Here is a 15,464-nt window from a genome sequence, read left to right on the forward strand (position 1 = left end):
GCGGGGGTAGGATTACCTTTTATATCGCTACTTTTTTTCTTCCTTACAACCTGTACCCACTGGTCAACGGTGCTGGGACAGGCAACGACAGTTGCGTCGAACCTAGTGTTGGATTCTGGAGGGTTGTCGATGACCTGAGAGGTCAGGTTATGTTTACCGCTTGAAACCGATCGAGCTTTGCGATTGCGGCTTCTAGGCGTTTCCTGTGGGATCCCATCTGGGAGACGGGGAACAGAAGACCCTGCTTTCCTTGAGCTTTTGTTTAAGGCAGGTCCCTTTGGAGACTGCTTTTCCTTCTTTGACCGGCGTGAGTCATCTATTATCGAACTAACTTTCATTTGCTTCATTTCGATTTGCGTGTCGACAGATTGAGTGCTGTTTGACGCGTTCCGACTACGCTTGCTAAAACACTTCTTTGCAGCATCAACCAGTGAGATGGCCTCGGTTAACAGGCTGTTTGCATCCGAACAGCACTGTTGACAAAGCCATACGCAACTCTTCTTACTGAACCGTTTGAAAGACGCAGGCGTTAAAATCGTGCAAACTTCGTGGTACCAGCTTTTGCACTCGTCGCACTGCATGCCGCTTTCAACAGGATAACGACAACCCGGACGTTGGCAACTGCTTTATTACAGTGTCCGGTCATTTTCAAAAAGGAACGAGATGCGATGATACTCAGAAACAAAAAAATAATCAATAACCAAAAGTGAAGTACTGTAGATTGTTAGGACCAAATGTACTAACAGATACAATTGAAAATGAGGTACTCAAGAGTACCAACGACAAAACTAATTGAGAGAGCGGTAAAAACGGTACTCTAGTCGAATACTTTAACTGAAATGAATTTAATTAAAGTGAAAACAGTAATCTTGATACGTAATAAACGAACAAAACAATGAAACCTACTCAGCGAGGAACAATACCACTGTCCTTTTTAAATAACGCGGGGAATAAGAACACATTGAAATTATCAAAACAGCAAGTTCTTGTTAACATCATTGAGTAGTAGTGAGGATTGAGGGAGTGTACATTAACTACGTATCAGTGCCTCAGATTCTTTGAGTGTTTGTTTTAATTCAGCCACTAATGTTGCGGATCTTAGTGTGCGAGTTATAACTGAAGGTTATGATGCTGCTTCTAGTTCTTCTCCTACACGTTGTTGCATCTGAAGTGGTTAGGTAATTGACAGTGTATGAAAGTAGCTAAAACTTAGGATCCCTCTTCATCCGTTAAAGTCTGCTCAACGCACTCTTATTGAGTTCGAAACTTCTCTAGAAAATGTTAAGAAGCTCTGGTTATCCAGGGTATCTGGAGTTGATCCCCAACCGGAATACTTGAAAAACTACCTTGATGTATGATTTTTTAAATATAATATTTCTTGCTATAGGCTCAATACTACGGTGACATAACTATTGGTACGCCACCTCAGACATTCAGCGTTGTATTTGATACTGGTTCGTCTAATCTTTGGGTACCGTCAAAATACTGTAGCTACTTTGACATTGCCTGCCTACTGCACAGGAAGTACGACAGTTCAAAGTCTTCCACTTATGTCCCGAATGGTACTGAGTTCAGTATTCGTTACGGTACTGGCAGTCTCAGTGGGTTCTTAAGTATAGATTCCCTTCAGGTTGGTTGTTGAAGCTTTAGTTCATCATATTACTTAAACAGTTGGGTTCGCTCAGCGTAAAGCGACAAACGTTTGGAGAAGCGACAAAACAACCAGGATTGGTTTTCGTCATGGCGAAATTCGATGGTATCCTTGGTATGGCCTACCCCTCAATTTCTGTGGATGGTGTTACTCCTGTATTCGTAAACATGATCCAGCAAGGTATAGTTGAATCCCCAGTGTTCTCCTTCTATCTCAGCAGGTTGGTTGTCGTTTTAATATTTAAATTACACACCAACACTTGACTAATAGTTTTCATAATTATTATCAATGTCTTCAGAGATGATATATTTGAGAACAATAATATTTATTACCTGATATGAGTCTTTTGATTTCTGACCTTCGCCTTTACAATCAAATCTATGTTTTCGTTATACCAGCACTAACTTGCAGCAGTTAGAAGTTCTGGGTTTAAATATTTGAAAAACTACCAAAAGTTGAAATGGACATCTTTGTAGGACATAAAGAAGTCAGTTTTTCTAGTTTTTTGTGGTATCCACCGTTTGCAGCGTTTAGTTTGTTGTACAAATATCGTTTTGGGTCCATTTTAGCTAATAAAAGCGGGTGTAGTTAAGTGGTGGTTGTACTAATGTACAAGGAAAACGTGCTTGTTGTTAAGGAGCACTTCTGATTAGTATTCTAGTCCAAATAGGTATGTATATTTACACGTGACTGACTAACCATCCAGTTTCATAAATTCAAGCATTAGGTCTAATTATTCTATTTTGTGTAGTATCAATATAATCCAGAAATTTGCTTGTCTAACCAAAAGTTTCCGTATTCACAACTTTTCTATAAGCGTACAGGCATTACTCATCCTTAAACTGTTATAGGAGCCTAGATGCGTATGTAATTGTTTATTTTTATTATGTCGACTATGCACTCCTCGTGAACTCAAATTCTCATAGGAATTTAGAAATTAAAGCTTTCTAAATACCTCTAATATGAGCATAATTGTGCTAAATTTCGCATGATTGCGTCCTGTCGATTAGTGTGTATACTACATTTTCTTAGACGGATTTTAAATAACAAGACATGTAAACAATAGGGTCTCTCATATGCACCCGTTCAAGTTTGGACAGTCCACATTACTATTTTAGATCAGTGAAATAACATAATAGATAGATGACAATCCTCAGTACCGGTAGACAACAGTCATCAGGTTGGCTTAATGCCCTATGGTTTTCTCATTCGAATTGCTGGTTTTTAGTGTACGAAGACTATATACTAAGTTAGAAGTAAATAAACTATTCTCGTTGAAATGTTGCTTTACCATCATTCATGAAATGTACGTGCTCGTTAGTTTCGGAGGTAACACTCAAGAAAATCGGCTGTTCAGTTAGTGTTTATCCAGTGCTGTAAAATCCATCCGGGGCATTTCAAAGATTATTTTTCACGGGATGGTTGGACTCGTTAGTGGACCCCTAAATATTTTAAACTGTTCAACGGTTTAAATATCCAATTCTCTGATCAACTGTTGCAGAATTTAATAGGGTTTCTGAATCCAAAATAAACTAATGCTATTTATTCATTGAGTATTTTTCCACCATAACTTGGTAAAAAAATCCTATTATGGCCAATACCGTTTTCCTATTGCATTATTAGTTTCATTAATCAGTCAACTAGTCAATTGAAAAACAAACCAAACAAAATTAGTCGTTTCCATACTGCTACATTCTTTATTGAACCTTATGTTGTAAATATGATAGTTATTGGTGTATCAGTCAATAACGTTACATGTGAAGGTTTATTATTGTCCCGAAGAGTGATGTTTAATCTTTATAATTTAGGAATATATCAGCTGTACTGGGTGGTGAACTGATGATTGGTGGTATCGATGACAAGTATTATACTGGTGAAATCAACTATGTGGACTTAATCGAACAGTCCTATTGGTTGTTCAAAATGGACAAGTAAGCTAAAACTATGGAAATGTTCAGTAAATCTTATCATTTAAAGCCATTTAACTGGTTTCTTATTGATTAGTTATGTGACTTTTTTAAGACAAGTGGTTTACTATCCAAATAATATTTCCCAAACATACGTAGTGAAACATTGGTGTTAATTTAGAAGGCAAAAGGCTTTCCACTAGCTTTATTACAATGTAGATGTTTTTACTGACCTTGTGTTTAAAACTCAGATTTATGACCAGCCAAGCTAATATCACCTGATAAAAAGCGACGTTAGCAAAAGTATTGATGATATAACTTCTTCCCAAAATGCTTACTGGAGTGTTTTTTTATTTTTACAATGCAATGAGTACTATCCAAACCAAATAAATCCCTGATAAAACTGATACGTCTATAACATCAGTACCTTCTCGAATAGTTTATTCCATAAAACGTTTTGTAAAGCTCAGTAGACCAATTTCAAGTAATTGCTTTAATTTATGTGAGCATATAAACATAGGCTCAAAGAGGTACCGAAATATATATGTCACACATCAAAGATGAAGTTGTAAAGAGACAGAGAAAGGAAAGTGAGTATAATAAAAAAAGAAACAAAAATCTTTAAAAATTAATGTCTGAGAGTGAATTAACAATAACGGTGATAATAATAATAGAAGCAGTTCACTTAATAAAAATACGACCAGAAAGAATTCTTGCAGTTAAAGAAGTTACTCATTTATGAAAGAAGTTGCAGCAGGATTGCCACTGGCTTCTATTCTGAGCTATGCCTGATAACGCCTCAAGCCAGTGTGGCGCATATGTATCTAGTGCCTCCTTGTACCAATATTTACGTGTTAAAATAAGAAATAAATAAATGCACCACCTCTAGGACCCCAATCAGGGAGTCGTGAAGGACCAAAAGAAGCCAGTCCTGTACAGCTTTCTTTCATAACACGACGGCATGTCATGAACTAACCATCTCTTCGCTTTTTCCAAGCAACCCCAGCGTCAGCAAATAGTGCACGATGTGGGATTCGCTGGGACGACATTCGTAGGACATGTCCAGGCCACCGAAGTCGGTGTCTCACGATGGTGATACCAACTAAATTATTGTCGTTGTGCCCGAACACACGATGCCGAACCTCCGCATTACTAACATGGTGTTGCCACTGGATGTCAGCAATCCTTCGAAGACAACGATGATCAAACACGGAGTCACCTATCATCCTCAACTCGGAGAGGTCAGGTTTTACAAGTACAGAGTAAAACTACTCTCACCGATGCGTTGTAGATCCGACCTTATACAACCAGACTAACATTACGAGGGCGCCAAAGATGGTTCAGTTTGTTATCAGCCTCTCTAGCTCCCACTCTGTGTGCATTTATCTCATCACCATCAGCATTTACACAGCTACTCAGACGCACTAATTTTTCGACTACCTCTAACAGCTCACTACGAAAAAAGAATGCAAACAGCCCCCTGTCAGTCTTGTAAAAGTATTTTGCACATAAAGGTGCAAGGCGCATGCCATACCTACGGACAATGATTACCAACTGACTAAGTGCGGATTGCATCGCTTGGGTATCACCACCCAGTAAGCCAACATCATCCCCACACTACAGGTCGAAAAGTCTCCAGGCGACAGATCCACACCATTACTACCTACATCCAGTAGGGCTGTTTCTAAAACATCATCGATGGCAAAGTTGAAGAGAAATGGTGAGATTGGGGGACCCTGCCTAACTTCACTGTTTGAAATGAAACAATGGAGAGATGGTTATTTGCTTTCAGTCTTCCTGAGGTACTTGTATACAAAGCTTTCGATATGTTAATAAGCTTATAAGGAATACCTTTCTTCATTAGATAGTCCCAGAAAAGTCCTGTCCAACGAGTCGAGGGCGGCCGTGGTGTCCGGAAACACTATGATCGTTTACCTGTAGTACGGCGGTGTTTCAACATTTGCGGAGAATGAGGATATGGTTAATGCATCCCCAACCAAAGCAAAAACGGGTCTGTTCTCGTGAGTCAGTCTTTCTCGCGTTTTGAATAATGCGTATAACGGAAGCTAAGACTTTGGACGCAATCAGAAATAGACTTATCCCCCGATAGTTGTTGCATAGGTGATGTGAACCCTTTATAAATATAGGGACAACTGTTGACTCATTCCATGACGTTGGTACACTCTCTAGCTCCCAAACCTTTGTAAGCAACGTCGTCAGTCCCTTAGTCACAAAGTCACCACCATCTTTAAAAAGGGCTGGAGGTAAGTCATCTGGACCCGGTGCATTGTAGCGCTTCAAGAGTTGGAGTTCCTTGCGGACTTCCGCCTCATTTGGTGGATCAGTCGTCACCGGCCTTGGAGGACAGAACTATCTGATCGATGTCGCTGGGAGAGAGTAAACTAGCTAAACTGTCCTTCAAAAGAAAGTGCTTGTAGAAGCCTAGTGCTCATAAGCCTCAAGTTACTTTACTCACTATTTTCATGGCGTCATGCAATTGCAGCCGTTTCTTATCCATGCTTTCCAGTGGATTGATAGCTAGCCTTGAACCTAGCTCGGTTTTGTGTTTAGTTGCAACAGAATCCGTAACCAATTCACTGACATCGATTCGTTTATGACGATGAATTTGTTGGCCACTGGAAAGTAAGGTAAGATTAGCGCAAACAGGGACATGGTCAGATTCCAGATAGGTACTCAGACAGGAGCGACCGTTTTCTACACATCCACGCCAGCGGTAGCTGAGTCCAGCCTTGAGATGCAGAGGGAGGACTCCAGGCGGTACATCGGCGATAACGGTGCCGAAAGTTAGTGTCAGCTAAAAACAGGTTGTAGTCTGCTCAAAGTTGCAGTAGACGGTCCCCGTTATCTGACCTGCGACCAACGAGTTCCCACCGACCACCCAAACGAATCACTTCTGTCCTTAGATGCCCGACCTTTGCATGCAAGTCTCCGACTAGTACTACAATATATGTCGAACACTTTCTGTAGAGGAACATTTAATTGGTGGTAGAACTCATTCTTGATCGGATCCGGGCTACAATCTTCCGGAGCGTAAGCGGAGATGATGAAAGACATCGTTTTTCACACCGATTTCTTCGCACTTCGATGGAACGTTTCAATGTAACAGCATATAACCGACTGCTAATGGAAATCCAATTGATCAGTGCTGTCTCAGCTTTAGAGCTTAGTGTGACACCAACGCCAGAAAAGCCAGACAAAGATGCCACAGGGTCACCGGATAAGCGCACGTAACACAAGCTTTTCAAAGCGACAGATGGAGAGCGGATTTGTAGTACTTCACTAGAGTCTTGAATACGGGTCTCGGATAGACTGCAGACATCGATATTAAGACTTCCAATAGACATAGCCAACCCTATCTGTTGTCCGATCTGCATTAGTGTGCGAACGTTCAAAGACGCCAGTTTGAATGGTATTCGTGGTGGTTGCATTCAACTTTCGACCAGTCAGTAACTCGAGATCGTTTAGATAGAACAGAGTTTCCACCATAGGTGAGCTGCTGTATAAGTTGAAAAATAAGGATACACCAAGTGTAAATAAAAGAGTAGATAAGTAACGTAGTATGTAAATAATAAAAATGAGTGTGAATTGTCTGGATTTTAATTGAAATGAGAATAGTATTTCCAGTAATTATCGTCATTTCATTTGTGTATGGGCTGTGATACTGCCCGGGTGTCCAAAGCGAAGCAGGTTGTTTTCTTAGGGGGTCACCCGGAGTCTTCGACCTAAAGGTCTCATCGATAAGGCAATGGAGCAACGTCAGAAGATGCAGTCCCATGGTAGCCGGTGACCAACAATTGGTTCATACGCCGTTTGTTCCCTCAGGATCCAGTAGTCTGGCTCGGATATACTTTGGCCCAAGTTGCTATACCTTATTTAGACGACGAGATAAACGGCAAGTAATCGAAATAATGTTTGTTTCAGAAAGATGATGGAAGGGAATATGTGAAGCAATGTTGGAATTCAAGATGTAGAATAAGATGAAAAGTGGATGCATCTGCTTCATTGCTTCCCTTGCCAAACTACGTCACTCATAATTCATTTTCTATTGTTTGTTTGAATCCTCCAATTAATGTGTAGGACTGCAATTGATCAGTCTCTTATTGACATATGTGTATCCTGTGTGGACTGCCCTGATACTGTCTTAAATCATAAGCACTATTACCAGAGATGGATGACGACTGGCAGTGGGATCCAAGACGCTCGTTCCGTCCCATGTGGTGTATAACACCATAGCGTTTGAAGCTAACGGTAGTGTCCGAGTCCTGGCGTGAACATCAACACTGGCATACAGGTACATCTAGCTGACGAATCCTAAAGAGGACGAAACGCCCGTCCTGGATTCCACTGCTAGGCTTCATCCATTTCTCCTTATGCCACTAATTTTTTCTAATTATTGGTTACGACAATCATACGGACCTCAATCAGGTAATCTGCACCTACTTACACAACTCAGTCTAACTGTCAATTACTTCATAGGCTGATGCTACATTTTGGCTTGGTCTTCACAGCCTACTCCTACACCAGATATCACCCATAGTGGTAGGTTGTGGTTAGGCATACGTGATGCACGTCTCAACTATCTTATTTGTTGAGGATTCACTGCAATGCCAACCGATTTACCATCTTTACCTACTACACTGTATGTCCGACCTCATTCAGTAGTCCCAAACCACGCGAAAAGTGCGTCGGTGAACTGACTGTCAGAAATCTGCATTCTCAGTATGTGCTTTTAGAGTCCATGTTTTTGTAAGTTTATGATGTACATTGCCTAGTTCTATTCTGTAGTTTTTATTGGATTTTTATCTAAATATATGTATCTGTGTTTCTAAAATTCTCCTTCAAACAGATTGACTACTTCAGATATAACGGTTTGTCCTGATGGATGTCTGGCTATTGCCGATACTGGCACTTCGATGATCGCCGGTCCAACTGACGAAATACAAAAAATTAATGCAAGGCTCGGAGCCACTCGTCTACCTGGTGGTATTTATACCGTTTCTTGTGGTAATATAAACAATCTCCCAACGATTGATTTTGTAATCAACGGAAAACCTATGACATTAGAACCTACAGATTATTTAGTGAAAGTAATTTTCATTCTGTTTTTCCTTATACGTATAAGGTGTGTCTGTTTATTTCACCTATATCAATACACTTTTTTTCAAACTAAATATCAGTGAAAATTATTTTATTCTATATACTTGTCCACTCTACTTGGATTTCCTCGTTTATTGTGGCGAATGTGTATTTCAGGTCAATTTCTAACACTGATGTCTAGTTAGCATGAAAGTATATATGTCTGTCAGAGCTCAGAAAAAAAAAAATTCGTGCGGATAAAAATGTTTTTAATATTTGCATTAACTAACCGTTCAATCTTTTCTCCACATTTAAAACCAAACAGAATTGGATAGAGGTATCAAATGACTATCATGGATTTGTTTTACTTATATGTGTATCTGTTTTTGATTAACATATGCCAACATTTTATGGATTCAGAAAGCTCGATTGGCTTTCGTCAACTTGTAAAGTAGGTGAAATGACAGCCGAATAAAGAATGAGTTAAATGCACAGCAGTTTCCTCTATTCCACTTTATGGACTTTAAACACGACCATTGAAAAAGAGGATATTTGTAGGTTACTAGTATTTAATCATAAGTTCACCGGCGCAGTTTGGGATCACTGAATGAGGTTGGACATATAGAGTAGTAGGTAAAGATGGTAAATCGGTTGGTATTGCAGTGAATCTTCAACAAACGAGGTACTTGGAATGTGCATTACGTATGCCCAGCCACTGGAAGGAAGGTGGGTGGATCAAACCAAAATGTAGCATTAGCCTATGAAGTAATTGACAGTTAGACTGAGTTGTGTAGGTTGGTGCAGATTACCTGATTGAGGTCCGTATGATTATCGTGATCAATAGTCAGTGACATGGCTCGGAGCATTCATTCTTTTTCACCATTTAGATTCTGAACCCCGTAATATCCTTCTACTTATTTTTACTGTTTATACCTAATCCTTACTACAACTGATATTGTCACTACTTTTAGTACTTTGGTATTGGTCTTAATAATTTATCTCACTGTGCTAATGTTGCGTGACAACTTCATTCTGTGCAAATATGTACGAGGTTCTACGTTGTGTACGACTTACTGGTTGATATGATTGGATATAGAAGTTGCTATCATTTATAATAATGCCCTGTAGTTGGGAGAAAATTAAAATATACCGAGCGGGTGAATCTCATAACTTGTCTGGTAAAACGTGTATTGGGTGACTACTTATTAATTGGTGTCTTGAATCCTTGTTCTACTCAAATGTTCTTCCACGTTAAACAACTACTCTTATTTACGCCTGTTAATCCTCATAGGCCTCCCACCAGGATTCTCCATCGAACTCTGTTCTCAACGATCCTTTGCAGTTGTTTCCAATCGCTATTCATTCCTTTTATTTCTGCCCACCCCCCAGTTCTGGACTCAATGTGTTCCTTGATCTTCCTCTTTCCCTTTTCTCTTCAGGATTCGGAGTTAGGGTTTGCCTCGTGATTCAGTTTGGCGATTTCCGTAATGTGTGTTCTATCCACTTTCAGTGTCTTTTCCTGGTTTCCTCTTCAACTGGAAGCTGATTTGTTCTCTCCAACAGTAGGTCGTTGCCGATGGTATCCGGCCAACAGATATTGAGAATCTTGAGTAGACAATTGTTTACGAACACTTGTAGTTTTTTGATAATGGTTGTAGTAGTTCTCCTAGCTTCAGCTCCTTACAGTAGAACTGCCTTGACGTTCGTATTGAAGATTCCGACTTTAATGTTGGATGACAGTTGTTTCGAGTTTCATGTGTTCCTCAATTGTAGGAATGCTGTCCTTGCTTTGCCGATCCTTGCCTTTACGTCTACATCAGTTCCTGCTTGTTTATCGATGATGGTGTCCAGGTACGCGAAAGCTTCCATCTCTTTCAGAGCTTCTCTATCAAATGTGATTATGTTGGTTGTGTTTGAGGATCTTTCATTTTCTCTTGTAGATGTTGAGGCCTACTGTTGCATAAGCTGTTGCTACACTGGTTGTCCTCATTCGCATTTGTTGCTGTGTATGGTATGGAAGAGCTGGGTCATCTGCGAAGTCCAAATCGTCTAGTTGCATCCAATCTGTCCATTGTACTCCGTACTTCTCAAATGTGGAGGTCTTCATAATCTGGTCGACCATCAGAAGAAAGAGAAAGGGAGATAGTGAAAAGCCTTGTATGACTCCGATCCTCAGTTGGAATGCGTCAGCTGTCCTCCATGCATGACTTTACGGTGTAGTCCGTCGTATGAATCCGTATGGTGTTGATGATTTTCTCAGGTACACTGTAGTGTCGAATAAGCTTGCATAAGGTCCTCCTCCTGTACTCACTGTCAACCCGTTTCTCATAGTCAAGGAAGTTGATGTATAGTGACGGTTTCCATTCAGTCGATTGTTCAAAATGATCTGTGGTGTTGTCATTTGGTCTGTACACGATCGATCCTTACGGAATCCAGCCTATTGATTCCGAAATTGGGTGTCTATTAAATCTTTCATCCGATTCAATAACACTGTTGAAATCTTTTCCTGGCACTGATGCTAGTGTGATGCCTCTATCAGGCAGTCAGCTACAACGTAGGATCAGGCCCATATGTACATCAGTCCAAGTTGCCACACCTTATTAGCACAACAAGATGAACACCGGATTCATAGAAGTAGTTAATTCAATGGTGTTAAAATTTAAAAGAAAGACTGCATATAAGAGTAGGGTACAGAAAGAAAGAATGATATGAAGCTATTTTATTCGCATAGTTTAAAGGAAGACAGAGAGTGTATACACCTACGCCATTGTGATCGATTCTGAGCCATGTCACCCAGTCTCCAACCATTGGTTATGATAGTCACGCGGACCCCAACCAAGTAGTCTGCATCTGTCAACATGGCTCAGACTGGAAGTTAGTGACTTCAAGGACTGATGCCACGTCTTATTTTGGCCTCCCCTAACTCTCTTTCGCCCGCCCCCAACACTAGTCTGCATTGCGCGTCGTGGTAATCGGTGTTTAGGCCTACTCAACACATGGCCCGACTATTTCAGTCGATGAAGATTCACAACCTCATCAACTGATTTACCATCATTCCCTAATACCCTGCGTCTAACCTCACTATTACTTACCCGGTGATCCCAGCAGACGCCAGCAATATTTCTAAGGCATCTATGGTCAAATACTAGTAGCTTACGAGTATCTTCTACTCTTAATGGCCATGTTTCGCTGCCGTAAATTAAAACAGAACGGACTGCCGCGCAGTATACTCGTCCTTTTATTGATAGACGGATATCTCGCCTTCGCCAAAGGTGACGTAAGCTGGCAAAAGCCAAACGAGCTTTTCGAATCCGTGCTGAGATTTCGTCAGACACCAACCCATTAGGGCTGATCAGACTTCCAAGATAAGTGAAGTTGTTGACATGTTCGACTACTTCACTCCCTATCCTTAGTTCAGGTGTTGATGCAGGTCAGTCCTGAAGCAACAACTTGCATTCAGAGGGGGGGGGAGAAGCGCATTCCAAAAATTCTGGCATTGTTACTCAGGGCTACCAAAAGACTGAATTTTATCAGCGTCTTCACTAAACAGGACTATGTCATCTGCGTATTCTAAGTCAATAAGTTGACCTCCTGGTAGGTCTATGCCCGAAAATTCAGTCGACGAGAGCGTTATTTCCATCAGTAAATCTATGATGAAGTTAAACAAAAATGGAGAGAGTGAACAGCCTTGACGGACACCACTTGAGGTTACAAAAGCAGATGACAGTTCGCCATAAGCTCTGACTCGACTGATCGTGTTCGGGTAAAGAGCCTTCACTAGGTTTATGTACTTGTGGGGTACGCCTCTCAATGACAGACACTGCCACAGAATGTCGCGGTCTACCGAGTCAAATGCTGCTTTTAAGTCAAGAACGACCACCTCTATAGTTCTCACACTTGCTCAGATCTTTCTTCCCATCCTGTTGGCACTTGTGCTTCGTTTCGAATCTTTCTGAATAGGACGTGAAACATGTTTAGAGTCAGCTTCAAGTGGTATGTTGTCTGTTCCTTCTTTATTGTAGTCTTGATATGTCTGATGACCATGCTAATTTCTTCGATTGTTGGTGTGGTGACCTCTATAGTAAAGTCTGTACGTGTTGCTTCGAAACCTGGTGGGTTCAATGGGACTGGTCTATCACAGAGTCGTACGAAAATGCTCCACCCACCTGTTCCGATGTTCTTGAATCTAAGTGACGGGCTTGCCTTCTTTGTTCTTGACTATTCGCTGTGGTTTACAATATTTCCTTGCTAGTCTCTTCGTTGTGTCATATAGTTGTCTCATATTTCCTCCCTTTATAGCTTTTCCCACCGTCATTGCAAGATCTTCCGCGTACTTCTGTTTGTCGGTTCTACTGCCCCTCTTTACTCCCTTATCCGCTTCTGTGCATTCAGTCTGTGCCTCGAGTCCTGTTCAGATTATCTATAGGAATGCATTCTTTATGATGGTCCTCCTATAGACCCAGAACGTTTTCACATGTTGAAGTTAGTGCTTCTTTGGTTCCTTTCCAGTTATCCTACATAGTAGTTCCCTCTCCTTGGAGTAGACCTTGTCAGGTTTGGAACCTTTTATTGAGAGCTATCCTTAATCCACAGAGTTTGTCAGTATCTTTAAGAAAGGCGGTGTGTAACCTTTGTAATGCTGTTTCTCCATTTGTCCAGTGCTTCTTTAGCTTCGGTTTGACCTTGGCAACCACCAGTCACCACCACCAGGTGGTGATCCGAAGCTGTGTCGGTACTTCTCTGTGTTCTTGCGTCTTCCATTGTTCTTCTGAATTGTTTAGTGATACAGATATGATCGACCCGGTTCTCTGTAGTGTGATTCGGTGAGACTCACGTAGCTTTGTGTATGTGTTTGTGGGGGGAATGTATTGCTACCTATAACCATGGTATTGAAGGCATATAAGTTTGCAAATCTCTCACCATTCTCGTTTTTTCTTCCAGTCCATGTCATCTCATGATATCTTAATACCTAGTGTTATACACTCCGACTTTGGCGTTTAGGTCTATCAGGATGATCAGGTCTTTTCCTGATCACTTCGCTATGATCGATTGCAGCCTCTCGTAAAACCGATCTTTATTGTCGTTGTTGCTATCATTGGTGGGTGCATAACATTGGATAACATTCATTATGATCCCATCTTCTTTGTTTTGAAGGATGGTTTGATGATTCTGGATAAATGAGATTCCCATCGTAGAAGTGCTTTTCGTGGTTGTCTGGACAGCATTGGTGTTACTCCTTGTGTGTGCGAAACACTTTCTCCTTCATGAACAGAGTACAACCTAATCTCTTCCTAAGCTAATCTTTCCTGTTCAGCTTGGGTTCAACGGGTTTCACTGATTTTAAGAACCGCCAAGTTGTATCTTTTGATTTCCGCAGCTATTTGACTGGTCCTTTTAGTCTCCAACATTGTCTGGACATTCCATATACCTATAATAAATGCCGCTCTGGTTTTGAGAAGGGACATTAGCCGGTGACTTCCGATGAATCTCGGCTTTCATCATGAGGCGTCATAATTCTTCTGAACGTAGATCCTTTAACTCCCATTACATTGTATAGATTTTTTCTGGTTAGTGTTTTTTTTAGCAGGGTTGTTTTCTATGGGATGTGGTTGCTGACCCCATATCTAACCCTCCTTTTTTATCCGGGTTCGAGACCGGCAGTAACCGTAGAAGAGCTACAGGTGAAGTTAATGACTACTACTCCTTGTGTGTAATTATCTTTTATTGTGTCGCTACGTCTATATGCATTTCTTTTCAGTAAAACATGTTTGATTGTTTCTGTGCATGATTTTGATTTCGATACAGGTATCCAAAATGGGTTCTGAGATTTGTCTAAGCGGTTTCATTGGATTGGACTTGCCGAAGAGGAAATTATGGATATTAGGAGATATATTCATAGGTAAATTTTATACAGTATTCGATATGGGCAGAAACCGTGTCGGTTTTGCGAAAGCTCTTCATCCAGATTCTCTTCATCGTACAAAAACTTATATCCCTATGATGCGATTATTCCCTGCTCAATCAGTTCCACAAGCGGCTTTAGAAACCCCAAATGGGGTGTTCGCCTTTTCCAAACTTCTTTTAGATGAAGTTTGAGAAAATGATTACTCCGTTCCGATTTCTACCGACATGATGCATCTATTTTATTTAAAAAGAGAGTAATATTTATTATTCATCGTTGATAATCTACATTTTTAACTATTATGTGACTTTCCTCTATTATCCGGTTTTTTTCGTCTCATTATTGTCATCATTACCTTTTGCACCTTTTTGTTAATCCCAAAAATGTTGTATTACACCTTATCTAAATCTTGTCGTGTTCAATCGCAAAATTAAACGTAACTTGTTAAATCGCGTTTCGCTAAACTTGCAATAACCAAACTGTCCACTTTCTTAAAGCAATTTTTCATTCTAACTTCAGTCGTATTGTAGCATGGCTTAGAATATTTTCAGGTAGCTTGTACATAATACTCCTGCAGTGAGGTTTGTATTTGTAACTCAGACCTAGACATAGTCTCTCGGATGAACAATATGTAGTTCCCTTGGCCTCCATGCAGAAATAGTGTAGCTTAAAGTTGTGTATGAATCTGTACTGAGTTACATTACTTCTGTTCAGTTGTTTAATTTTAAGGTTCTATAACGGTAGGATTTTCAACAATGGAGCTTCCAATAACTTTCCAGATAAAGTTATCAGCACAAATTTCAGATAGAAATAGGGCATTCGAATCTATGCACAAATGATTAACACCTTGTTCTGTTGACCTTGGGTTTGGTTGGACAATGACGGCAGAATGTTTCATTTCTAAATA

The 15,464-nt window shown here is 40.4% G+C and overlaps 1 protein-coding gene across 3 annotated transcripts; it reads left to right on the plus strand.

Moving 5' to 3' along the window:
* Positions 1 to 940: 940 nt before the first annotated feature.
* On the plus strand, positions 941 to 15,049 carry MS3_00005348 (uncharacterized protein). Of its 3 annotated transcripts, none has more exons than XM_051213403.1 (7): positions 941 to 1,178; positions 1,214 to 1,352; positions 1,388 to 1,630; positions 1,672 to 1,871; positions 3,460 to 3,582; positions 8,426 to 8,666; positions 14,461 to 15,049. In XM_051213403.1, the coding sequence occupies exons 1-7, from the start codon at positions 1,126 to 1,128 to the stop codon at positions 14,749 to 14,751; spliced, it is 1,290 nt and encodes a 429-aa protein (XP_051069381.1). In that variant the 5' UTR covers positions 941 to 1,125; the 3' UTR covers positions 14,752 to 15,049. The 3 variants fall into 3 exon arrangements, with proteins under 3 accessions (XP_051069381.1, XP_051069382.1, XP_051069383.1); XM_051213404.1 differs by having other exon boundaries at positions 1,113 to 1,178; positions 8,426 to 8,701; XM_051213405.1 differs by lacking the exon at positions 3,460 to 3,582 and having other exon boundaries at positions 1,113 to 1,178.
* Positions 15,050 to 15,464: the final 415 nt, after the last annotated feature.

This window comes from Schistosoma haematobium, chromosome 3 (genome assembly GCF_000699445.3).
Source record: "Schistosoma haematobium chromosome 3, whole genome shotgun sequence".
Classification (NCBI taxonomy): Eukaryota; Metazoa; Platyhelminthes; class Trematoda; order Strigeidida; family Schistosomatidae; genus Schistosoma; species Schistosoma haematobium.

Bases quoted from the DNA above. Each gene is read 5' to 3' on its own strand.
- MS3_00005348 (XM_051213403.1), top strand. From the start codon at position 1,126: ATGATGCTGCTTCTAGTTCTTCTCCTACACGTTGTTGCATCTGAAGTG. The intron at 1,872-3,459 runs GTTGGTTGTCGT...TTTATAATTTAG, and splicing joins TTCTCCTTCTATCTCAGCAG to GAATATATCAGCTGTACTGG. The intron at 8,667-14,460 runs GTAATTTTCATT...ATTTCGATACAG, and splicing joins CTACAGATTATTTAGTGAAA to GTATCCAAAATGGGTTCTGA.